This window comes from Camelus dromedarius, chromosome 5, assembly GCF_036321535.1.
Source record: "Camelus dromedarius isolate mCamDro1 chromosome 5, mCamDro1.pat, whole genome shotgun sequence".
NCBI classification, from domain to species: Eukaryota; Metazoa; Chordata; class Mammalia; order Artiodactyla; family Camelidae; genus Camelus; species Camelus dromedarius.
Window position 1 is genome coordinate 40,985,908 of NC_087440.1, and position 27,414 is coordinate 41,013,321.

A 27,414-nucleotide genomic window follows, 5' to 3' on the forward strand; every position below is an offset into this window, starting at 1 on the left:
GATAGAACCATATCTAAAATGTATTTTGTGTTCATGTGAAAAAGGTCAACCTATTTGTTATCTAGTTATTAGAATGCTAACAATTTCTAAGAATTATAATGTTCATCTATATGAATATATCTAAATTCTAAAATCAATCTTAAAATAATATTTAAATTAGTTCAAATTTTTCACTATTCTAAACAACACTGCAGTGATCCTGCACACTTATCCACTTACTTCCTTAGAAAAAAATCCTAAGAAATGGAAATGCTGGTTTCAAAGCATATACATATGTACATTTTAAATTTTAACAATTAAACTACACAAATTACTCTCTAATTTACATTGGTTTATTAAGCTTGGTACAGTAAATACCATTAGTAAAAGCACAAGCATTGCAGAAAGTGATTTCTGGCTCAATATTACTGAAATATAAAGTACCAGACAGGAGTAATAAGAAGTTAAAGACGACAATATGATAGACAAAAATAAACTTATGTTTCTTTGTCTACCACACCGTCAAAGATGAAAGTTTCATGTGTTAGTAACCTGGGGATGATGATGCCATTTATAGAAAAGAAAAAAGAAAGAAAGAAAGAAAGAAAGAAAGAAAGAAAGAAAGAAAGAAAGAAAGAAAGAAAGAAAGAAAGAAAGAAAGAAAGAAAGAAAGAAAGAAAGAAAGAAAGAAAGATCAGAAAGAAAGAAAAGAAAGATAGGAAGGAAGAGAAAGGAAGAAGGAAAGAAGGAAAGAAAGGAAGGAAGGAAGGAAGAAAGGAAGGAAGGAAGAAAGAGAGAAAGAAAGAAAGAAGGAAAGAAAGAAAGAAAGAAAGAAAGAAAGAGAAAGAAAGAAAGAAAGAAAGAAAGAAAGAAAGAAAGAAAGAAAGAAGAAAAGAAAGAAAGAAAGAAGAAAGAAAGGAAGGAAGAAAGGAAGAAGGAAAGAAGGAAAGAAGGAAAGAAGGAAAGAAAGGAAGGAAGGAAGGAAGAAAGGAAGGAAGGAAGAAAGGAAGAAAGAAAGAAGGAAAGAAAGAAAGAAGGAAAGAAAGAAAGAAAGAAAGAAAGGAAAGAAAGAGAAAGAAAGAAAGAAAGAGAGAGAAAGAAAGAGAGAGAGAGAAAGAGAGAAAGAGAGAGAGAAAGAAAGAAAGAGAGAGAGAGAAGAAAGAAAGAAAGAAAGAAAGAAGGAAAGAAAGAAAGAAAGAAAGAAAAGAAAGAAAGAGAGAGAGAAAGAAAGAGAGAGAAAGAAAGAGAGAGAGAAAGAAAGAGAAAGAGAGAAAGAAAGAGAAAGAGAGAAAGAAAGAAAGAGAGAGAAAGAAAGAAAGAGAGAGAGAGAAAGAGAGAAAGAAAGAGAGAGAGAGAAAGAAAGAAAGAGAGAGAGAAAGAAAGAAAGAGAGAGAGAGAAAGAAAGAGAGAGAGAAAGAAAGAAGGAAAGAAAGAAAGAAAGGAAAGAAAGAAAGAGAGAGAGAAAGAAAGAAAGAAAGAGAGAGAGAGAAAGAAAGAGAGAGAAAGAGAAAGAGAGAAAGAAAGAGAGAAAGAGAGAAAGAAAGAGAAAGAGAGAAAGAAAGAGAAAGAAAGAGAGAAGAAAGAAAGAAAGAAAGAGAGAGAGAAAGAAAGAGAGAGAAGAGAGAGAGAAAGAAGAAAGAAAGAGAGAGAAAGAAAGAAAGAGAAAGAGAGAGAAAGAAAGAGAGAGAGAAAGAGAGAAAGAAAGAAAGAGAGAAAGAGAGAAAGAAAGAGAAAGAGAGAAAGAAAGAGAGAAAGAAAGAGAAAGAGAGAAAGAGAAGAAAGAAAGAAAGAAAGAAAGAAAGAAAGAAAGAAAGAAAGAAAAGAAAAGAAAGAAAGAGAAAGAGAGAGAGAAAGAGAGAAAGAAAGAAAGAGAGAAAGAGAGAGAAAGAAAGAAAGAGAAAGAAAGAGAGAAAGAGAGAAAGAGAGAAAGAAAGAAAGAGAAAGAAAGAAAGAAAGAAAGGAAAAAAGAAAAAAAGAAAGGAGGGAGGGAAGAAAACAATTTAGATTGTGTAGATATTTGATATTTTGATACTAGAAAGAACAGGTCTAACAAACATACTAATCACCTATTTTTCTATTTTCTCCAAAGTCTATTCCTACACATGATCCTTCTAATAGAAGAGACAGTAGATAATACATGAGAATACGTATGTATGCACACAAATTGTGATTTGAATTTAGAATCCAGAAAAAAAATCTTTTAACCAAAAAAAAAAAATTATGCTCTCTCTTCTTTTTCTTTCCTAAGACATTGAAACTTGTAACCCAACATGCTTCTCTTCACTTTAGCTGCCAGGAAATCTAAGAACCAAATTCAATGCCTTACACCTATAATCAGCTCATCTCTGGAACCTAGTAAGTTTCCTTTCTTTAAGTAATGGCTATCGACTGTTTGTTTTATCTCTAATTGTTCTATTCCATATTTTATTCAATCCTATAATTCATGTAAAATCCACTGGATATGATAAAATCCTTAATAAAAGAAATGTTAATGCAAAGATGGCTTACAGTATTTTGATGGCTTACAGTTGTTTTATAAGAAAATTAATCAGTAACACTATGTAATAACAATGTGATAATGTAATGTAATGTTAACTGTATATAATAATCTGCTCAGTAAATCACTTCTTCATAAATACACAAAGACCATTTCAAAGGTCAAATTAATTTTTCAAATCAGTAAGAGTCAAATTAAAGAATATAAATTAAAGAGTTTATACAAATCAAAGAATATAAAAGTCTAATGTCATGTATATAGGATTACTTGTTAACTTTGCATATCAAATCCTTAAAAATATATTCAAATATCAAGTTAGTTTATTTGTATAGGCAGCTTATAGTTCGCAATGACTCCTACACATTTTCAGATTCCAGTCATATCTGTTCCAAGTTGATCTACAACACCACTTTCAAGTTATTTACTTAATAAACATATAGTATTTGCTTCTGTCTATATATTACCCTTTATACCTACTGAACATTAGTGTTTCATCTTTCTGATTTAATATATTTTAATCTGATTTTCATTTTGAGAACATTAATATATCCAGATTGGAAAATAATTAGATATTTTTTCACAGATATAGTGAATAATCAACTGATCATAAATTTTTTCTCTAAATATAAAAAAGTAATAAATGGGGGCCAAGTTGCTTTGTATGAGGCCAATTTTCAGTCTCAGTCATTTAGGAGAACCTCTTACTATCAGCATCTGATGTCCACTGTCTTGAAAATTGTTGTTTATGTTTCAGGGTTTTTTTTCCTGTCCTTTTGTAAACTTGTTTGTTTGTATGTTTTCCAGTATATGGGTATCAGGTAAGGAAAGTCATTCCCGACAGATTAGTAAACAAATGAGGTACATCTCTGATTGCTCCAGCTTGCTGATTTTTCCCTCAGTATGATCATCAATACTTGCAAGGAAACTTCCCAAGTCAGGAAAAAGAACTATGCGAGAGAACTTGAGAGAAAAATATCAGATGCTTACATAAGACAGGAACAGTGCGGGTTCATAAGAGCTGGGCTACAAGAAAAAAACTCATAATTTGGGGCACTGGATAGAATACTCAGAAAGTTATTGCCTCATAGTAGGTAATAATTATCCCTAGATGGACCCTCTCAACAAACCATAAAAGCAAGACCCAAAATGACTGAACTGTTTTCAAGTAAATGAACAGCAGCCCAGAAAAAAGCTCAAGAATTTATAGAAATACAAAAATAACCAAAAGCTAAGAAGGTGAAATTCACAGTATGAGACACCCAAAGACTACTCAGCATACAAAGAAGCAGGAAAACAACCCAGGATGAGGAGAATAATCAGCTAACTGAAACTGACCCAGAATAGACAGAGACACTGGAATGAGCAGAGATGACAGTAAGTTATTTCACTTATATTCCATATGTTCAAGAAGCAAGATATACAATATAGATAATACAATTTTATTCACACACACACAAAATGAACTAGATAAAAATTACAATGTCTGACATGAAAAATAAATTAGATGGGATCAATGGCAGATTGCATGTAGTAAAAGAAAAAACTAGTGAATTTGAAGAGTAGCAATAGGGACTATACAAGATAAAACACAGAAAAAAGAATCCAAAAAAACAAAAAGAGTATCAGTACTTTTCAAAAAACTAAGAGAGCTTCCAATATACTAATAATACATCCTAATATACTAATCTGATATTAACACTTTTTAATATGCCAATAAATGAAATTCCAAAAAGAAAGGAGGTGAGAAATAAGTGGGGGAAAATGGTCAAAAATTTCCCAAACTTCATGAAAACTCTAAACCCACAAATCTAAAAATCTCAGTGAGCCACAAGCAAGAAATAGTAAGAAAACTACACCATGACACATCATAATCAAATTGCTGAAAATCAATGATGAAGAGAAAATCCTGAAAGTAGCCAGAAAACGAAGAAAAACGATGTTATACAGAATAAGACAAGGATGATAGCAGGCTTCTTATCAGAAACAATGCAAGCAAAGAGACAGTGGAGAAAAATCCTTAAAAGACAAAGGAAGAAAGCTATCAACCTAGAATTCTAATCACAGCAAAATATCTTCCAAAATAGAAGGAAAAATAAAGGCTTTTTCACACAAACAAAAGCATGAAGAATCCATCAGCAGCAGACTGTCATTGCAGAAGAAATGTTAAAGAAAAAGTCCTGCAATCAAAACCAAAATGATGCTGGCTCAAAAGAAATATCTTTCTCTGCAAAGTAATGAAGAATGCTGAAAATGGCACTACATGAGTTAATATGTCTTTTTCTCATTATTCAAAAGTATTTAAAAGATACTTCTTGTTTAAACAAAATAATATACTGTTAGGTTTACAACTTGTATAAATTAATGTATAATCAGAAAAGTATAAAGGCTAGGAGAGGGAATGAAAGTACATTCTTGTAAAGTTCTTATACAGTATAAGAAGTGGTATAATATCACTTAATAGTAGATTCTGGTAAGTTATATACTATAAATCATTAAAATAATAAAAGATTATAGCTAATAAGATAGTAAAAGAATTTTTTAAATCATAAATTTATTCAACTCTTACAGAAAAAAAGGCCAAAAAAGGGGGAAAAAAAAAGAACTAAGAACAGATAGGCCAAATAGAAAACAAATGGCAAGATAAAAGACACAAACCTAAATCAAACTCAAGCAAATCAATGACATTATATGCATCTCATACAGATCTGAATGACAAGTTATTGGTCTGAATTTGAACAGAACAATTACAAGCATGGAGACTGAATTAGTAATCAAAAACCTCCCAAGAGAAAAGCCCAGGACCAGTTGGCTTCACTGGCAAATTCTACCGAACATTTAAAGAATTAATACCAATCCTTCTTAAATTCTTCCATATAATGGAAACAAAGAGAATACCTCCAAACTCAGTTTGCAAAGCCAGTATTACCATGATAACAAAACCAGACAAAGACATTACAAGAAAGAAAATAACAAGCCAATATTCCTGAAAAACACAGATGCAAAAATCCTCAACAAAATATTAGCAAACCAAATGCAACAACACATTAAAAAGATCATAACCTCGATTAGGTGGAATTTATTCCAGGCATGCAAAAGTGGTTCAACTTCCACAAATTAACCGATGTGATTCACCACATTAATAAAATAAAGGTTAAAAATCATATGATCATCTCAATAGGTACAGAAAGGCATCTGACAAAACTCAGTATCCATTCACAATAAATACTCTTAACAAACTAAGAACAGAGGGAAGACCTCCACATAATAAAGGTTATATATGATAACATCATGCTCAATGGTGAAAAGCTGAAAGCTTTTCTTCTAAGATCAGAAACAAGATCAGGGAGCCCACTCTCATCACTTCTATTCAAGACAGTATTGAAAGTCCTAGCCAGAGCAATTAGGCAAGAAGAAAAAAAGGCAACCAAATTTGAAAGGAAGAAGTAAAACTGTTTCTATTTGCAGATGACATGATCTTATATACAGAAAACCCTAAAGACTCCAGCAGAAAACTACTAGAACTAGTAAGTGAATTCAGTACTACTGTGGGATACAAAATTAATATACAAAAATCAGTTGTGTGGAAACGTAAATTTGTGCAGTCACAGTTCAGCAGTTCCTCAATAAATTAACAGTAGAACTACCACATGATCCAGCAAGTCCACCACTGGGTATGTACCCAAATGAAACAAAGTCACTACTTTGAAGAGGTATCTGTACTCCCATGTTTACGGCAGCATTATTTACAATAGCCAAGACATGAAAACAACCTAAGTGTCTGACAACAGATGAATGGATAAAGAAAATGTGATATATATTTGTGTGTGTGTATCTATGTACACAAATACAGAGACACATACAAATGTACATGCAATGGAATATTATTTGGCTACGAAAAAGAAAATCCTGTCATTTGCTACAGCAGAGGTGGACTTTGAAGGCATTATGCTAAGTGAATAAAACAGAGAAACACAAATACTATATGTCCTCACATGTGAAGTCTAAAAAAACCCAAATTCATAGAAACACAATGGAATGGTGATTGAGGCAGGGAGTGGGGGTGGGGAAAATGGGTGAAAACGGTGAAAAGGTATAATTTCTAGCCACAAGATAAATAAGTTCTGAGGATGCAATGCACAGTATAGTGACAAAGAAAAAAAAAATACATTGTCCAAAATCTCAATTTAAAGACTGAGATGATTAGAGTACAAATTAAGACTCAAAAATATGCTGCCACCAAGAAATCCACTTTAAATATAAAGATATAAATAGGTTAAAAAGACAGGAAAAACTATACCCTAGTAATAATAGTCAATGAAAGTGGAAGTGGCTATATTACTATCAAAGTACATTTCAGAGCAAAGACTGTTACCAGGAACAAAGATATCATTTCATAATGCTAAAGAAGTCAGTTTATTAAGGGGAAATAATAACCCTAAATGTTTAGGCACTTAAGAACAGAGCTTCCAAATACATTAAGCAAAATCTGATAGAATTGCAAAAAGAAATAGACAAACCCCTCAATCACAGTAAGAAACTTCAGCCCTCTACTCTCAATAATTCAGAAAAACAAGGAGACAGAAATTTAGCAAGGATATAGAAGGCTTGAACCACACTAACAAATAATTTGTCCTAACTGAAAATTTTTTGAACACTTAAGCCAACAGCAGCAGAATATATACTGTTTTCAAGTGCATGTGGAACATTCAAGTTAAAACATATTCTAGACTATCAAATTTGAGTAAATTTTAAAGAACTTAAGTCATAAACATGTTTTCTGACTATAATGAATCAATAACAGAAAGATATCAAGATATTCCACCAATATTTGAAGCTAAAGAACATACTTGAAAATAACCCAGAGATCAAAGAAGAAATCAAAAGGGAAGTTAGAATGCATTTTGGACCTAACTGAAAATGAACATACAAAATATCATAATTCGTGGGATGCTGTTCAGGGGAAAATTTACATCGCCAAAAGCCTATATAGAAAGAAAGAAAGTCTCAAATCAATAACCTCAGTTTACACTTTAAAAAACTAGAAAAAGAGCAAAGTAAACTAAAACTAAGCAGAGAAAGAAAATAAATATGACTAAAGCAGAAATCAATGATATAAAAGCAGAAAAATCGAGAAAAGTCAATAAAATCACAAACTGGTTTTTTCAGAGCAATAAAAGTGATAACCCTCTAGCCATACTGATTAAGAAAAGAAAGACAAATCAGTATCAGGAATAAGAGGGGTGACATCACCACAGGTTCTATAATGATAATAAGGAAGCATTATGAACAACTTTATAACTATAAATTTGACAACTTATATGAAATAAGAAAATTCCTTAAAAGACAAAAACTACCAACGTTCACTTAAGAAGATATAGATAACCCTAATAGCCATAATAGCTACCTACTAAAGTATTTTAAAAACCTTTCCTCAAAGAAAACTTGAGATCTAGATGGCTTCACTGGTGAATTCTACCAAACATTTAAGTAAAAAAAAAGTATGAATTCTACATGAACACTTCCAGAAAACTGAAAAGAAAGGAATACTTCTCAATTAATACTATGAGGCTAACATTATCTGTTATTAAAAAATCCAAATAGTTACAAGAAAAGTACAGACCAATATCCTTCATAAGCATAATTACAAAATTATAAACATTTTAGATATCAAATCTACTAATAAATAAAAATGACAACATACCATGACCAACGTAGGTTGGCAGAGTACTGCAGAGTTGATTTAATACTTGAAAATCAATGACTAGGGCATAAGAAGGGATAAACTGGGAGTTTGAGATTTGCAGATACTAACTACTAAATATAAAACAGATAAATAACAAATTTATACTGTACAGCACAGGGAACCATATTCAGTATCTTATAATAACTTATAATGAGAAAGAATGTGAAAAGGAATATATATGTATATGTACGACTGAAACGTTATGCAGTGCACCAGAAATTGACATAAGACTGTAAACTGACTATATTTCAATTAAAAAAAGCAAAAAAAGAAAATCAATGATTATAATTTACATTAACAGAATGAAAAACATTTTTTAACCTGCAAACCTCAAAAGAAAAAGCATTTGACAAATCTAATATCCATTTTTAATGAAAACTCTCAGCAAATTATAAAGAGAATAAAACTTTTTCAACTGTATATGATAAAGGGCATATATAAAAAAATCTACAATTAACATCATATTGTATGGTGAAAAAACTCATCTCTTTACCCTTAAGATCAAGGAAAAAAGGATGTCCATTCTCATCACGCCTACTCTCCACTGTGCTAAAGATTCTAATGTGATCAATAAGACAAGAAAAAGAAATAGGGCATTCTGATTAAAAAGAAGTAAAACTATCTTTTTTCACAGACAGCAATATTGTCTATGTAAAAAAAATCCAATGGAATCCATAAAATACTAATAGAACTAAAAAGTAAGGTTAGCAAGGTTTCAGGATAAAGCTCAATATAGGAAAATCAATTGTATTTCCTTATACTAGCAATCAGAAATGGACATGAAGATACCACTTACAAGGGCATCAAAAGTAGAAAATATTTACAGATAAATGACAAAGGAGGTATAAGACCTATACACCAAAAACTCCAAAACAGGCCTTCCAAGACAGCCCGCACTCTAAGGAATGTCTATCTAATTCTACTCTAAACTGAGCACCCAAACCCCACACCTCGTGGCCTTTCCCCTGCCTTCTGAAACAGCTTACAGTTTGCATATGGAGTATGTATCTCTCTGAATAAAGCTACCTTTACTCAGAAAAAAGAAAAGAAAAGAAAAAACTACAAAAATACTGCTAAAGAAATTAAAGAAGCTGTATGTATAATGAAGAAATAAACATTGTTCATGAGTCAGAATTCAATATTGCCAATTTTTGACCTATAGATTTATCACAATCCCAATCAAAATCCCAGTGAGCAAGAATTTTTTATTTTATTTGTTTTATTTTTAGAAATTGGCAAGCCATCTTAAAACTCATATTGGGAAGGTAAAGGGCCTGGTATAGCTCCCACCCACCCACACCAAAAAAACCCTTTGAAAAGGAAGAACAAAGTTGGAGAGACGATACTATCTGATTTCAGATTTATCACCAAGTTAGGTAACAACAACAACAACAACAACAACAAAACCACTGTGGTATTGGCACCAACACAGGCAAATAGATCACTGGAACAAAACAGAAGAGAGTCCAAAAATAGGCCCACACACATACAGACAACTGAGTTTGGAAAAAGCACAAAGGCAATTCAGTGGAGAAAGGGCAGTCTTTTTCAACAAATGGTGCCGAAACATTTGGATATCCATAAGAAAAAAAAAAAAACTTCAACCCATACCTCAAACCATATTTGCAAAATTAACTCAAGATGGATCACAGACTTAAATATAGATCCTAAAATAATAAAACTTCTGGAAGAACACATAGAATATTTCTCTGAGCTTGACTGAAGCAAAGATTTCAGATACAACACCAAAAGCATGAACCATAAAATTAAAAGTTGATATATGGGTTGAGGGTACAGCTCAAGGGGTAGAGCACATGCTTAGCATACACAAGGTCCTGGGTTCAATCCCTAGTACCTCCTCTAAAAAACTAAGTAAGTTTTTTATCCCCCGAAAGGAAGAAAGGAAGAAAGAAAGAAAGAAAGAAAGAAAGAAAGAAAGAAAGGAAGAAAGGAAGAAAGAAAAGAAAAGAAAGAAAGAAAGAAAGAAAAAAAATTAAATAAAAAAGAAAAAAGAAAAAAGAAAAAAAAAGAGATACTCTATTTAGATAAAAGGACACAAAGAGGTTGAAAGGGGTGGAAAAATACATCCAAAATTGGGAATTTCTACTCCTTCAAAGAAAATGTTAAGAGGATTAAAAGACAATACAAAGACTGGGAAAAAAATATCTTTATAAATCATGTATCTGATAAAGCATTTTTATATAAAGAATTTTCAAAACTAAGTAAGAAAGCAAACAACTCAATTTAAAAATAGGTAAAAGATTTGAGCAGACACTTCATCAAAGAAGATACACATTGGCAAGTAAGTACAAGCTCAATGTTATTAGATATCAGGAAAACACTAATTGTAAGCATCACATAACTTATTATAGTGGCTGAAATTAAGAAAATTGATCATACCAAGTGGTGTTGGAGCATTTATAGAGGAACCAGGGCTCTCAAACACTGCTGGTGAGAATGTAAAATGGTAAAAAAATAAATAAATCAGTCTCTAAAAAGAAAATACACAGATGCCACAGGATCCATCCATTCCACTCCTAGGTATTATTCCAAGGGAAAAGAAAGTATACGTGTATAAAATGAGTACATCTTATAGCAGTTTTATATTTAATAGCCCCAAACCGAATATAACCCACATGTCAATCAACATGTGAATGAGACAATGGAATATTACCCAACAGTAAAAGCAATGCACTATAGACCCATCACCATACAACAAATACAGAATTTCAAAATGTGCTAAGTTTAAGAAATCAAACAAAAAAGAATAAATACTGTTCATTCCATATATATGGAAATATATATATATATATAACTCTAAAAAATGCAAACTAATACAGAGGGAGAGATCAGTGGTTGATCAGGGAAGTGGCTGGGTAGCAGCTAAGTAGAAGTGAAAGGAATGGACTACGGAGGGGCAAAAGGAAACTTTTTATGAGGTTATATATGTTTGTTATCTTATTGTCTGAATATGTTCCTAATGTTGATTGTCATAATGAATTCACAAGGTATACAAATGTCAAAAAGTATCAGTTACCCCAATGTTCATAAATAGCATTGTTATTATTTACAACTGCCAAGACATGGAAGCAACCTAAGGGCCCATCGATGGATGAATGGATAAAGAAGATGTAGGGTATATACACAATGGAATATTACTCAGCCATAAAAAGAATGAAATTTTGCCATTTGTAGCAACATGGATAGACTTGGAGGGTATTATGATAAGCAAAATAAGTCAGACAGAGAAAGACAAATACTATCTGATATAACTCTTATGTGGAATCTAAAAAATACAACAAACTAGTGAATAGAACAAAGAAGCAGACTCCCAAATAGAGAGCAAACTAGCGGTTACCAGCAGGGAAAGGAAAGGGAGGGGGCAATACAGGGGTAGGGATGTAAGAGGCACAAACTATTATGTACAAAATAAGCAACAAGAATATATTATACAACATGGGGAATACAGGTAGTGTTTTATAGCTATTAATGGAGTATAATCTTTAAAAATTGTGAATCACTATATTGTACACCTGGAACTTATATACTGTACATCAACTATATTTCAGTTTTTAAAAAGCATTCACTTACATGCTTTAAATATGTGATTTATTGTCTGCCAATTATACCTCACCAAAGCTATTAGAAAGAATGATCCAACAATAATCAATATATTTATTAGCTAAATAAGCACATTTTTTTTAAGTTGAGATGACTGAACTGTTACCTTGCCAAACAAGAAAATTAACATTTAGTCAATATCCACTATATGTCAAGCATTATGTTGTTAGCCACTTAGTTAAAACAGTTATGAACTCACTTAGTATCAGTATCTTAAGGCCATTAGTTATAAAAAAGGGGGCAGAGGAGTAGATAACATGAAACTTCAGGAACTAGGAAGGTTTTATTTCTATTTTTTAATAATTCTGACTTCCAGTTCCACAAATTAAATTACAGCAGTATCAATAAAAACAGATTTATATCTAAATGTTTCAGAGTCAAGTTCGGTAAATGTCCTTCAGTGGGAACACGTACAAGGACAAATGTTTACACCAGATGCTTCCGTTCTCACATACTGGATGCACTGAATCTCCAATAAATGCCCTGAGTGAATGGCAGTTCAATTTAAGGGTTAAAAATATAGTTTAGATGGGACCAAACAAAAATCAAAATCCTGTGTATGGCAATGTCCCGTTATTCTGTGAACTAGTTTCCTCATAGTGTTTATGTAAAACCTGACTTGCAAAAAGGAGTTGAAGGGGCTCTCCCATCTGCAAAATGGGAGACCTCAAAGATAATTTTCACTCCTTGTCATTCTACTCTCCCAGTTATCTTCTTAGGAATTACATTAATCATATTTCAAGCAAAATAATGGTAACCACTTAAAGATACAGAATATTTTATTCAATTAATTAATATATTAGAGCCAAGTATAGCATTTGGAGGTTCATCTTTTCTTATTCTATGTTTTGACAAGGTTACCTCAGCACTACAGACATTTGGGGCTACAATATTGAACAGAGTATTATCCTGTGCATTTTGAGACGTTCAGCAGCATACCTGCTACCCACTAGATGCCAGTAACACCTCTCCACAATTGTGAAAATCAAAAGTGTCTCCAGACATTCTTACTGTCTTCAGGGGAGCAAAATTGTCCCTGGTTGAGAACTACTGTTCTATAACTACGTAAGTGTAGTAATCTCTCTGTATGGACCTCCTTCATTCACACAGGGCAGGGACTCCGAAAGAACAATGTCTTCCATTTGAAGGTTCTTAAGGATATTTTAAATGTTTGTTTATAGTATATGCTCCATTTTTTTTGAAAGCCCATAAATTGCTAAAAAGTAAAAGGGTGGTTTCTTTTAAACTATTGTTTTCAAATTGAGAAAGCTAGGACCTACAAAATATTTGGTATGTATGACCTCTTAATTTAGACCATGTCTCTCAGGTGGGAAAAAACTTCTATGCGAAAGAAGTGTATATGAGTCATTCCTTAACTATAAAGAACTATGGCAGTCAACTTAGGAAATGTCAGTACTCTACTGGAACTCAACTTTATAGCTCTGCCATTAACCAACCTACAGTATGTCCCAAGTAGGTGTCTAATTCCATTTACTCTTCAATTTCAAATTGTCATTACTGTAATAAATCTTACATCCACACATTAACTTTCTGTCTCAGTCTCTCAGCCAGGTTTTTTTCTTTAATGACTAAATTCTCAAGTAGAACAAAAATTAAAAGATCACAATCTCAACCATATTTAGAAGATTCATATTTTCTTGAAAAAATATCTTTTCACATTTCTAGTAAAACCGGATTTAATTAGTTTCTTACTACTCCACGGGAATTAACACAATTTACTTGTGATACAGATTGGCTGCCATAAATGTAGAAACAGTAAAAAAAAACAAGAGACATGAACTCTGGGCTCAAGTTCTGGCTTTACCTCCTAGTAGCTGGATGACCACTGAACTTTCCCAAACTTCAGCTTTCTCATTTGTTAAAAAAAAAAAAAAAAGGAGGATAGTAATTTATCTACTTCTAGAATTATTATGAGGATTACAATTTAGGTGAAGTAATTTTGTAAACAGTAAAGCACCATACAAATGTTGGCGGTATCCTGTTGGGACCTGTAAACAATATAGTAGAGAAACATGCACTTCAAATATGAGACTTATATCACTGAATAAACGTAACTTTTCAAAACAAACATTCATTAGGAAGAGAGCTTGAAATGATAAACTCTTAACTAGGATTCAGCCATCTGGGTTCCAAACTCAGTTCTGCCATTAACTCTCTGTATCAACACAGAAACTAACTTTCCTTTTCACCTAAAGAACTCATCTAAAAAGATCCAAACAATATACCAGACGTTCCATAAGTATTATTACAGCCCTTAGCCCACGAAACGACCAGGTTACCAAAAAAATGGTTTAACACTATGCTCACAACTCAAGAGCAGTTTGGTCAGCCAGCAAAACAGGGTAACAGACAGTAAGAAAATTTCAATTAAAAAGAGAATTCTATGTAATTCTAGAAAAGCACAGGAAGCCTTAAATTATCTTGTTTTCTATAACTAATAATACCTCCCCCTCTAAATGACAGTAATTATGAACAAGGTGCATTAACAGAAGGGCTGGGCTCTCTCCCACAAGCTTTTTGGGAACCACCCACTTCCCAAAGAGGTAAAACTGCTTCCTCCTTGCCCTCCCTAGCCAAGAAACTTCAAAGACTACGGTTCATATTGTCCGAAAGAAATTTTCTTCTTTTTTCTCACTTGGGTGGGGATGGCGGTAGTCATCTGACAAACATCCTATAAACACCACTATCCGCAACATTAAGTCTCCCGAAAGTCTAAAAATGATTTAAGTTCTTAGAATAATACCAATTTTTTTAATGAGTTCGAGCTATTAACTCAAAATTAGATAACCCTGCGTTTGTGTGATGAGCGTTTGCCAAATGCCAAGTGTTCCCTTCCCCAAATTATCCGCCCTCCCGCGTCCGTGCAGAGGCGACGCCTAGTCCTCCACTCCCGCACGGCGCCAGGGCGGGGGAGAGAGTCCCCAGGGGTTCACAGGACAGGGAAGACCGGTAACTCAGGCCTCCCGGGGCCGCCACCCCTCGCCCCTCACCTATGACGATGCGCAGGTGCTTGAGGCGGGTCAGCGCGTCCTTCTTAGTGTCTAGCACCTTCTGGGTAGACTTCTTCACGTCCCCGTGTGGCTTCTTGGAGAACATCCTGCGGCCGCCGCCGCCACGGCCGACTCCGGCCCCTCCCGGCCCGGTCGCGCGGTGGAAAGTGGAGGGAGTGGGCGGGGAGGAGACTAGAGTGAGTCGTTCATTCACTCCGCAGCCTTGCGGGCCCCGGCGCAGCCGACTCCTCCCAGATTCAGGCCAGGGCCGCCACCTCCACCAGCCTCGCGCGGCAGCAGCAAGGCACCTTCGACTCCGGCTCCAATATGGCGGATCCCCTCTTCCAGCCCTGCACGGAGCGACGGAGACCCGGGCGGGTTGCCCGCCGCCGCCGCCGCCGCCCGCTTCCTGCGGCCGCCGCTCGCCGCCACAGGCCGGGGCCCAGGACTCGGAGCCGCGGAGGTGGGGCTCTCGGCAACTGCCGCACAACTCCTCTCTCCCTGAGGCCCCCTTAAGGTTAAAGCTTCTTTAGCAGCTTAGACCCTGCAAAGGCCGTCATGGAGACAGAGTGTGGTGATGGGGTTTCACGACTTTGCCGTCGGTGGCGAATGGTCCCCGTGGCAACCGCCTTCTGACGTAAACGGTAGTTGACGTCATGCCAGCGTGAGATCACCCGTGACCTTATCTCCTTTGGTTTCCTCTGTAAGCAGCCAAAGGAAAAGCTCAAGAAAGTCTGGAAACGGATTTACTGCGTGCGCCATTGTAAGCGTGATGACTCCTCCCAAACTCCGAGACCAGTTTTTGTTTAAAAAGGTCCTCCGCCTCTGCTGTTTACTATACAACTTAAGAAGTAACTTAAGAATATAGGTTCAAAACATCAAAGCAGGTGTGCAGTATACTTTAGATGTCAATTCTGAAGACTGGTTGTTAACACCCCTTCATTTCCTTAATTTGAATTTTGTTTAAAGAATTTTTGTTTGTTTTGCAAAGTAATGGTTAACAATTTACTGTAGTTTAGAGTTTTTAGGGTTATATAGTACATCCTCTTGGTTAAAATTATTTTGCACAAATGAGTTCTCCCAAAAGTATGCCATAACGGAAAGAAAAATTACAGGGTAAAGATATCTGGAGAACTTTAAAGGTTAATTTTCTTAACATGCAAAGAGTTCACATATCCAGGAGAAAATTGCTAAGACCCAGGTAGAAAAACTGTAGAAAACATGAAAAGTATCACAGAAGTGGACACTCAACTAAAACAGGTGAAAAATGTTCACACCATATTTTATAAAAATCAGATTAAAACGTTTATTTTTAAACAGCTTTATTGAGGTGTAATTGATATATAATAAACTGCACAGTTTCAAAGTGTACGATTTGGTAAGTTGGACATTTGCATACACCCATGAAAATATAAGCATAATCAAAATAGTGAACATATTCATCACCTGGCAAATTTTTCTCTTGCACCTTCGTAATCCCTCCCTCCCACTGGTCCACCCCTGATGCCCAGGCAACCAGTGATCTGCTTTCTGTCACCTAGAATTTGTATTTTCTAGAGTTTTACATAAGTGTAAGCATACAGTATGCTTTTTTTGTTTGGTTCCTTGCACTCAATATAGTTTTTTTTTTATTAATGTAACGCTTTATCAGTCAAAATAGGAATGTTTGTTTTTAATTTAGTCATCTTACTGCTGGTGAATGCAGCAGCAGACACTCCTATTGCTTGCTAGAGAGAAGTATTAATTATTACAAAATTTTGCATTATTATCAAGACATTAAAAAATGTTTATATATACTTTGATTCATTAGGTCCACTTTTAGAATTCTATTCTGAAATACCAGAAATGGGGAAAATATTTATGTAAAAATATTAAAGCATGACTTTTAACACTGAAAGATTGGAAACTATGAATGCTCATCAGAAAGGAGATGAATGGCCAGTAGGTGGAATGTCAAACAGCCATGAAAATTATTAATATGAAGATTTTTTAATGACATAGAAAATACTCAACACAATATTAAGTGAAAAAGGAATACAAAGCCAAAAATATGTTATCAAAACTGTGAAATTTTGCATATAAAATGTAGTTAGAAAAAATGGAAGATGAAAAAAAAACTCCAAAATTGTGATACTTGCAAAGTGCAATTACAGATGATTTTAATTTTTTCTTTGTATTTTGTTTAGTTTCTGAGTTTTTTTTTTCACTAAAAGCATATGTTGCTTTTGCAACTTAAAAAACAAGAGACTTTTTAAAGAAAATTAAGAAAATCTAATGTACCAATTTTAAACTCACAAATTAAGATGTATCTGTAGGACTAGAATCTCTTTGAAAACAAGAGCTTTTTCAAAAATATTATCTTGTGTCCTACTATGGCACAGAATAAATATGTTGATTTTTAAATTATGTTTACATTACAAAGTGGTTTCTTTTGATAATGTAAGAGTTATCTAACCCCATGATTCTGACTATCATTTATATGGTGATTTTAGACACCTGTGTCCTTACCTGTAACCCAAGTCTCTTTTCCAAGCTTCCATGAGCTATTCAAATTCTATATATAGAAAAACAGTACTTGACATCTTTCACTCCCCTTCCAAACCTGATCTTCCTTCTTCATCAAGTATCTTCATTGGTAATACCACTATCAGCTCAGTTTTTCAGTCCAGGAACTAGTATCATCTTAAGGCTTCTTCCCCTTCTCTCTTGTCCAAGCAGTTACCCAGACCTGATGATTCTGCTTCTTAAGTATTTCTTGGTTTGGTCCTCTTCTCTCCATTATAACAATGTCTGTTCAGGCTCAGGGTTTCACCATTTCTAGCCATGTATGCTAGAAATGGCAGTGGTTTCCTCCCCACCCCCATATCTAAGTAGGATTTCAGCATCCACTCTTTTTAAAGTAAATTTTAAGAGTTAAAGAAAAATGCCCAATAGTGTTCTCTTCTTGCCGTCAGTACTTGAATATCCGTATTAATGAAGAAAATAAGTGGTATGGATAAATCAAGACATTTTCTTTCTTTTTTTTTGTTATGGTTTATGGATAACATATTTGTTTAAGGATCTATTTTACAGTCAGGAAATGCATAGCACTTTGAATCAAGAAACAAAACCCATATTGGAGGACTGACTTCAGAGAAGCTGGAAACATGTCCAGGTTTTATACCTTGCTCTCACTTCATAGTGATTATAACCAATCTCTAAGTTTGTTAAGATGATGCAGGGAAAGCAGACCTAGTCTCTTGCTCTTTCTAAACTTACAGAGTGGCGATTTAAATTAAAAAAAAAGGATAATTAGCTACATTGAGTGTAGTGACAGTATGTTTTGCCTGCCTTCTGGTAATATACTCAGATTTTCCTTTGGAATGTCACCCCTCCCTTGGTCTCATTTGATCTCATGCCACACTTTCCCCCTTTAGACTTCAGTATTCTAGCACCCTGGGGAAAGCAAGTGTGTTAGGGATGGACACATGACCAGGTCAGTCCAATAAAACTCACTCCTACAACTACTGGAAAAGAGAAACTATTTTTTCTGGAATGAAGGCCTGGAACTGCTAGGAACCAACATGTGAAAAGAATCTGCTGGGGTAAAGCCAACCTTTCCAGAACAGAGGAGACAGGAAGAGAGTTTGTCTTGATGATATTACTTGGGCATTTGGATCCAACTAGCCTGAAGTACCACTGTCTTTTCTATTTCACAGCTCAGTAACGTCCTTATTTTGCTTAAGCCCATTTGAGTTTCAGTCACTTGCAGTAGGAAAAGTCCAGACTTACACATTTTAAAGATATTCTGCTAGGCTGAATAGGGAGTAGAAATTATAAAAGGGAAAAAAAAAACAAAACAGCTGCTTGAAATAATATTGCAGCCCTTTTCTGAAGTCCTCCAGCAGCACTTGCTATTTCTCCACAGTGACACTCACCACGTTCTATTTTGTAGTCATTCTATGCTTCATCTCCCTTGTATTAGGTATAATCTTTCCTTAAGATGGCTTAAAATTTTTTTTTTATTCTTCTGTGTTTTACAATCCAAGGCTCCAAGAGTTGCCTTCTTCCCTCTTTCCCTCTCTCTTTCTGTGTTCTCTCTTTCTCTGCTCTCCCCAGTGGTACCTGTCATGGGATAGGCACTCAATAGTTATTTATGGAAAGAATGAGTAAATGCTAGGCACTAAGAAAATGCTTACTGAATTTATGCTAATATACTGGAGTTGTTCCTGCTGTCAGTTCAGGAACAGTAACCTGCTTTATGGGGACACTGGAGGAGCACAGAGGATGATGGAAGGAAGACGAAGAAAGGACAAACAACGCTTAATAGAGGCAGATCAGAGTATAAGCAAAGCCAGTCTTTTACTTGTCAGGTTTTGATTCACAGATGTGTTCTATGCTTTCCTTAGGGTTTGAGGTGGAATTTTTTTTTTTGATCTTTTATTTTGATCTTTTTCAGCTGTGGGAGTTAAATTGCTTTTAGGGTCTTAAAATTTCAGAATGTTGTTACATGGTTGAGACAAAAATAGAGATGCAAGGAATAGGAAAAAAAGAAAAGAAAAAGAAAAGTAGTCTTTATTAAATATTTTCATTATTTTTCTATGAAAATGAACGTAAGTTGTAGTCCCCAGAGACTTCAGCAGAAAGATAAACTTGAAGGCTGCATTTTGGGCAATTCATTCTGTCCTAAATCTATTATTAGGAATATTTTCATATACTATTTATGTGTTTTCTTTCATATTTTTTTCTATTTGCTATATCATATCCCAGTTTGGTTTTGTTTGTTTGTTTTTGTTTTTGTTTTTGTTTGCTGCAAACAGCAGCAACGAAAAGACTTAAGCAGAGCTACATATGTTTTCTAAAAAATTAATCTTGGTTTCCTTTTCTATTACTGTGTTTGTTTAAAATCATCTTACCCTATTTCCACCTCATACAAACATGGCTATATTGTCAGTTTTACCTCTGCAAAGAAAATTTTGAGATACCCTGTTTCATTAATGAGTCACTCAAATAATCTTCAATAGCTTAAAAAAGTCAGTGAAATTCTGAATGGTGTAAATTGAAATTGTTCTTATAAACTTTTCTCTATAAAATAATTTCATTAGGAGTGAGCCTGCTTGTTTGTAGAACTGTTTTGCTCACCCGTATCAATAGCCCTGTCCAAAATGTAATGAAATATTTGATTAGCACAGAAAATTTTTAAAATTCAGCAAAGAAGAGAGCTTTGAGACTTTTGCCAAAATTATGTTTAAAAGCAATACTTTGCTTAAGAGTAGCTTATTTCAGTGACAGTTATATCATTTTTTTGTTTACAAAAATTTATTCATTTCCCACATGCGTGGCTTGTACGTTTGTATCATCAAAGTAACAGAGCTTATTTTGAGGAAACATCATGATATAGTGGAAAAATAAATGAATTATTCAAGGAATTTGGGTTCTAGTTCCTCTCAGCATCAGTTTTCTCATTAGTAAAATCAAGATAAGGTCTGCCCTCAGGGTTTTGTTAAATTCAGGAAATAATAGTGTTTTCAGTTCTGATCTTTAAAATTAGGTAGATCTGAATTGGACATTTCATTTCAGGATTTACTTTCTCTGGGATACCTGGCATATAGTTTAATCTCTCTGAGCCTCATTTTCCTCGTAGGTAAACCACATCAATAATGGTGATAACTGGGTAAGAAATGTTATTGAAAGTTACTTCTACTGACTCATCTTACAATGTACCTTTCCTTCACATACTTTTTTAAAATTGAAGTGTTGTTGATTTACAATGTTGTGTTAGTTTCTGGCGTACAGCATAGTGATTCAGTTACACATTTATATATTCTTTTTCATTATAGGTTATTACAAGATATTGAATATAGTTCCCTGTGCTATATGGTAGGTCCTTGTTGTTTATCTTTTTTATGTATAGTAGTATGTATCTGCAAATCCCAAATTCCTAATTTATCCCTCCCCCCATCCACCTTTCCCCTTTGGTAACCATAAGTTTGTTTTCTATGTCTGTGAGTCTATTTCTGTTTTATAAATAACTTCATTTGTGTAATTTTTTTCCACATATAAGTGATATCATATAATATTTTTCTTTCTTTTTCTGACTTACTTCACTTATTATGATCATCTCTGGGTCCATCCATGTTGCTGGCAAATGGCATTATTTCATGCCTTTTTATGGCTGAGTAGTATTCCATTGTGTGTGTGTGTGTGTGTGTGTGTGTGTGTGTGTATACACACATATATATACACCACAACTTCTTTATCTAGTCATCTGTCAGTGGATATTTAGGTTGTTTCCATGTCTTGGCTATTGTGAATAGTGCTGCTGTGAACATTGGGGTACATGTATCTTTTCAAATTATAGTTTTCTCCAGATATATGCTCAGGAGTGGGATATTTGGATCATATAGTAACTTTTTTAGTTTTGTAAGGAATTTCCATATGGTTTCCTGTAGTGGCCACACCAGTTTACATTCCCACCAACAGTCTAGGAGAGTTCCCTTTTCTCTACACCCTCTCCAGCATTTATCATTTGTGGACTTTTTAATGATGACCATTCTGACTGTGTGAGGTGATACCTATTATGGTTTTGATTTGCATTTCTCTGATTATCAACATTAAGCATCTTTTCATGTGCCTATGGGCCATCTGCATGTCTTCCATGAGAGATGTCTATTAGGTCTTCTGCCCATTTTTGTATACAGTTGTTTGTTCTTTTGCTATTGAGTGTTATGAGCTGTTTGTATATTCTGGAAGTTAAGCCCTTGTCGGTCACATCATTTGCAAATATTTTCTCCCAGTCTGTAGGTTGTCTTTATTTTGTTTATTGTCTCCTTTGCTGTGCAATAGCTTATAAGTTTGATAAGGTCCCATTTGTTTATTTTTGCTTTTATTTCTATTGCCTTGGGAGACTGATCGAGGAAAACATTGCTATGATTTATGTCAGAGAACCTTTTGCCTATGTTCTCTTATGTTTAAGTCATTCATAGACTTTTAATGGAGCAATTTGTGTAATTGTTTAAAAGTTTGCTTTCCCACTATCTTGTATCTCATCTTCTTACAAAATGCCCTGTACAAAATGCCCTCCATAAATATTTGTTGAATGGAATAATGAATGCCAGTTCCCCTCCCTTTCTCTTGCACAGGCACTCAGTAAGTGTTTAGTGAATGATGAAATAATTTAGAAAATAAAAAATGTAACATATAATTAGTAATAATTATATGGCTGGCATACCTGAGAAAAAAGGAAACTCCATTGCAAAACAAACTGGCATAAGTGTAATTTAGATATAGCATGCCCAGCCCGCTGCCTGAGTTTCTCTTTGAAGGTATAAGCTCTCCTCACTGGAAACATATTTTTTTTGAAAAGAAAAATCCAGAAAATTCCCTTTGAAATACTGCTTATGAAAACTAGACTCCAAACTTAGGTTTAAAATCATGAACATCCCAAGAAAAATAGATCATCATCAATCTCCCAAATGTGAACTTTACATTACTATTTTTCATAAAGTCAGATTTATTCAAATTTAAGAGATTTTTAAAAATTAATAGATTATTTTTAATGAATTTTATTTCTGTTAATCAGTTTTAAGTTCACAGCAAAGTTGAGAGGAAGATATAGAGATTTCCTGTATACTCCCTACCCCTACACATGCACAGACTCCCCCATTTAGCAGCAGCCTCCACCACTCAGGAGTGGTACATTTGCTACAATTGGTGAACCTACTCTGACGTATCATTGTCACCCAAAGACCATAATTTACATTAGGGTTCACCTTCAGTGATACACATTTTATGGGTTTGGACAAATAAATAATGACATGTGTTCACTATTATAGTATCATACAGAGTATTTTCACTGGCCTAAAAAATCCTTTGTGCTCTACACAGTCACCCCTCCCTCTAACCCCTGGCAACCACTGATCTTTTTACTGAACAGACTTAATTTTTAAAACAACTTAAAATGTGTAGGAAAATTGGGCCAATAGTATTGAGAGTTCCCAGATGCCCAACTCCTGTAGTTTCCCCTATTATTCATATCTTATGTCAGTATGGTATATTTATTACAATTAATAAACCAATAATGATGTTATTATTAACTAAATTCCATAGTTTTATTTTTATCTAATGTCTTTTTTCCAGTCCATGATCTTACCCAGGGTACCTTATTATATTTAGCTATCATTTCTCCTTAGGTTCCTCTTTGCTGTGATTGTTTTCATATTTTCATTGGTTTTAATGACCTTAACAGTTTTGAGGAGCACCGGTTAGGTTGATTGAAGGATGCCCCTCTGCTGAAATTTGTCAGATGTTTTTCTCATGATTAGACTAAGGTTGTTGGTTTGGAGGAGGAAGATCACAGAGGTAAAGTGCCATTTTCATCACATCATATCAATGGTACGTACTGTTGACATGACTTAACGACTGTTGATGTTGACCTTGATCACCTGGCTGAAGTATTGTTTGTCAGGGCTCCCTAATGTAAAGTTTTTTGTTTTGTTTTAGTTTTGCCTTTTCCATACTATATTCTTTGGAGGGAAATCACTATGGGCAGCCATTATTTCTTACTTAATTGCATTTATTAGAAAAGCTATTTATTTACTTCTATTACTTTAGACATTGTATCTGCTTTGATTTCATTACTTGTGAATAAGAAGGTTGAAATTCCAACCGCATTGGCAGTTGTAAGAGTAGGAGCAGAATACTTACCACCTGAATCCTAATGAAATGTGAATGGCAAGGATCTGAAGTTAGGAGTTAGAAAATTAAGAACCGAGGATATACGTATGTTCATGTATCACTGAAGCATTATGCTGTATACCAGAAATTGACACAACATTGTAAACTGACTGTACTTCAATAAAATGTGTGTATATATATATATATACACACACACACACACACACACACACACAAAGAAAATAAGAACCAAAAGTAGTGATCAGGAGATAGACCAGCAATTCTCAAAGCTTTTGGTCTCAGGACCAAAATTATTGAGGACCCCCAAAGAGCTTTTCCTACTCTATTATTAAAATTTTTTATTTTAACAAAAATTATTAAAAATTAAAGCTGAGGAAACTACAAAATTCTGGTGAAAGAAATCAAAGATATGAATAAGTGGACAGAGAGTTTATGTTCATGGAATAGAGCATTCGATTTTTTAAAGATGTAAGTTCTTCCCAACTTGATCCGTAAACTGAACTGAACACAATACCAGTCAAAATCCCAGGAAGCTATTTTGTAGGTATTAACAAACTGATTATTAAGTTTATATGGAAAGGCAAAAGATCCAGAATAGCCAACACAACATTGGAGAAGAACAAAGTTGTTACAACTGGATTTCAAAACTCACTCTATAACTATAGTAATCAAGACAGTATGATATGGGTGAAAGCATAGATACAACAATCAATAGAACAGAAGAGAGAGCCCAGAAATAGACCCACAAAAATACAGTCAACTGATATTTGACAAAGGAGTAAAGGCAATTCAATAGAGAAGGGATGATCTTTTCAACAAGTGTGCTGAAACAAGTTGACATTCACATGCAAAGAATAAATAAATGAATAAAAATAAGCCTAGACACAGACCTTAGACCTTTCATAAAGTTACTCAAAATGGAACATACCTAAAGGTAAAATGCAAAACTGTAAAACTACTAGAAGAAAACATAGGAGAAAATCTAGGTGAGCTTTAGTTTGGTGATGAGTTTTTAGGTATAGCACCAAAAGCATAATCCATGACAGAAAAAAAATGTTAGATTTTATTAAAATTAAAATTTCTACTGTGTGAAACACATGGTTAAGAGAATCGCAAGACAAGCCATGGACTGGCACAAAATGTTTGCAAAACACATATCTGATAAAGGAGTTGTTTAAAATATACAAAGAACTCTCAAGAACTGACCCAACTAAAGAATGGGCAAAAAGACCTTACCAAAGAAGATACACAGATGGCAAATAAGCAGATGAAAAGATCCTCAATATCATTTGTCACTAGGGAATTACAAATTAAAACAACAATAAGATACTACTGTACACATATTAGAATGACCAAAATTCAAAACACTGGCTGTACCAAATGCTGGTGGGAATGCAGAGCACAGGAGCTCTTATTCATTGCTCATGGGACTGTAAAATGGTACAGCCCACTTTGGAAGACAGTTTGGCAGTTTTTTTATAAAGTTAAACATAGTCTTACCATATGATCCAGCAATTTCACTTCAAGGTATTTACTCAGTTAATCTGAGAATATAACCTCCCAAAAATCCGCACACAAATATTTCTATTCTCTTCATTCATAACTCTAAAAATTGGAAGAACCAAGATGTCCTTCAACAGGTGAGTGAATAAACAAACTGTGTTACATCCATACAATGGGATATTATTCATCAATAAATAGAAATCAAGCCATGAAAACACAGGGATGAATCTTAAATACATAATACTAAGTGAAAGAAGCCAGTCTGAAAAGACCACGTATTTTATGATTTTAATTATATGACATTCTGGAAAAGACAATATAGCAACAGTAAAAATCGTGGTTGCCAGGGATTTGCAGATACTAACTACTATATACAAAATAGATAAACAACAAGTTCATACTGTATAGCACAGGGAACTATAGTCAGTATCTTGTAGTAACCTATAATGAAAATGAAAAAGAATATGAAAAGGAAAATTAGTATGTATATGCCTGACTGAAACATGCTGTACACCAGAAATTGACACGACATTGTAAACTGACTATACTTCAATAAAAAATGGGGAAAAAGTCTCTTAAAACATTAAACCTGAGAAAGTTAAAAACTATTTTACTATGCTTAAAAATAACAGTAAGCCACTGCATGATAAAATTAATGACTTTTTTGAAAAATGTATTTATGAACTGTCATGTTTATAAAAAATTTAAAAAACTTTTTCAAAATGAAAAATATTTCATAAAATATTGTTTTACAAATCTCCTTAATGTCTGGCTTAATAGAAGACAGCTGGATTCTTACAATGTGGTTATCTTCTTTTGGTTGAAGTATATGAAAAAAATCTGGCTTTATACAGATTTATAATTGGAAAAGCAAATTAGTTTAATAGTTTTTTTCAGATAATTGTGCTCACCCTACTAAAATTAAACTAAATTAAAACTCAACAGGTGGTGGTTTCTTAAAGATTAGCTGTGATGTGGATTATGAAAGCATGTCAGTAAAATTTTTATATTCTTTACCTTTAAATCTTGCCCTCTAAATGGATCTTCTACCCATTCACAATTTTGTAACATTATGCATTTGCCATTTGGAAAATGATTGTTCACTGAGTTGTACAGATGCTCCAAATATTACTACATTTCATTAAACAACGTAAATATTTTTAAAAAATCATATACATCAAAAAATCCTTTAAGTATTAGAAAATTGTCATGCTCACCATGGTGGATAAAAATTTTCCAAATTCCTAATTACCATTTGGTAGCTTGAATTTTTATCTTTGGTAACAAATCCTGTCAATTGTTTTACTAACATTGACAGGCTCACTTTTTTATTGGATGTTTTTTGGAAAATATTTGCCAAATATCAAAGTCTGAATAACTTTAGTTTGTTGATTCTTTCAAGTAAAAATGCTGTTCCTTGAATCAGGTTGCTAGGTTAGCTCACAACTCAGTTGTGCAAGTGTTTTTCCTGACCACCACCATTGTACTTCAGTATGCAGGATTTGCCACAGCAAGTAGTAAAAAGATGTGTACTCAATGCATGGGATCTCATAAAGAATAACTTTTCCTTCTTTGTCAAGGACATTCCTGCTGGTGATGAAGAATACAATTAACATTTGTATAGTTTGGTACCACTGCCTTCATGCAAACGTGCCAACTGCTGTACCTGTCACTGCTTTTGTACCATCAGTGCCAATGTCAATAAATTTTGTCATTTTTTTCTGTTGTAATTTCACAGATTATAATTTAATTTTTAGAGAAAACAGGTAGTATTCACACAAGTCAAACTAGGGGTGTAATATACAACATCATAAATATAAATTCAAACTGCTATATGTTATATATGAAAGTTAAGAGAGTAAATTCTAAGAGTTCTCATCACAGGAAAAGAATATTTTCTATTTCTTTAATTTTGTACCTATATGAGATGATGGATGTTCATTAAACTTATGGTGATAATCACTTTTCGATGTATGTAAATCAAATCATGCTGTATGCCTTATGTAGTGCTGTCAATTATATCTCAGTAAAACTGGAAGAAAATAAAAGAAGCATTGGAAGAAATATGATTGGTTAAGGACAGAGAAAGCTGAAAATTATATGCAATGAGTATAGAACTTAAGTGAAATATATTTTTAATGAGATTTGTTGAAGCAAGGGCTGCTGACATTTATTAGTATAATGAAACAAATCAAACTCAAAAGAGAAGGGAGATAAGGGAACTATATCATATGTCCTCTCTCTCATGCCCCATATTTAATGCATTACTAAGTTTTGTTGATTTTATCTCCTCACTGTCTCAAATTGGTCCATTTCTTTTTGCCACACAGCCTCTGCTCCTGTCCAAGCCACCATTATCTTATCTCAGTATTTGACAGACTTGT

General features: G+C 33.9%; 1 protein-coding gene across 10 annotated transcripts in view; it reads right to left on the bottom strand.

Annotated features, from left to right (window-relative positions):
• RALGAPA1 (Ral GTPase activating protein catalytic subunit alpha 1) overlaps window positions 1-15,439 on the bottom strand; it is a 204,683-nt gene extending 189,244 nt beyond the window's left edge. For 4 of the 10 annotated variants that reach the window (XM_010983795.3, XM_064485904.1, XM_064485903.1 and 1 more), the window contains exon 1: window positions 14,852-15,434. In XM_010983795.3, coding sequence (XP_010982097.2) covers window positions 14,852-14,957 — 106 coding nt within the window. In that variant the 5' untranslated portion in view covers window positions 14,958-15,434. Of the gene's footprint in view, window positions 1-14,851 lie in introns of all 10 variants that reach the window. The other 6 variants (XM_064485901.1, XM_064485900.1, XM_064485899.1 and 3 more) reach the window with 3 other exon arrangements.
• Window positions 15,440-27,414: the final 11,975 nt, after the last annotated feature.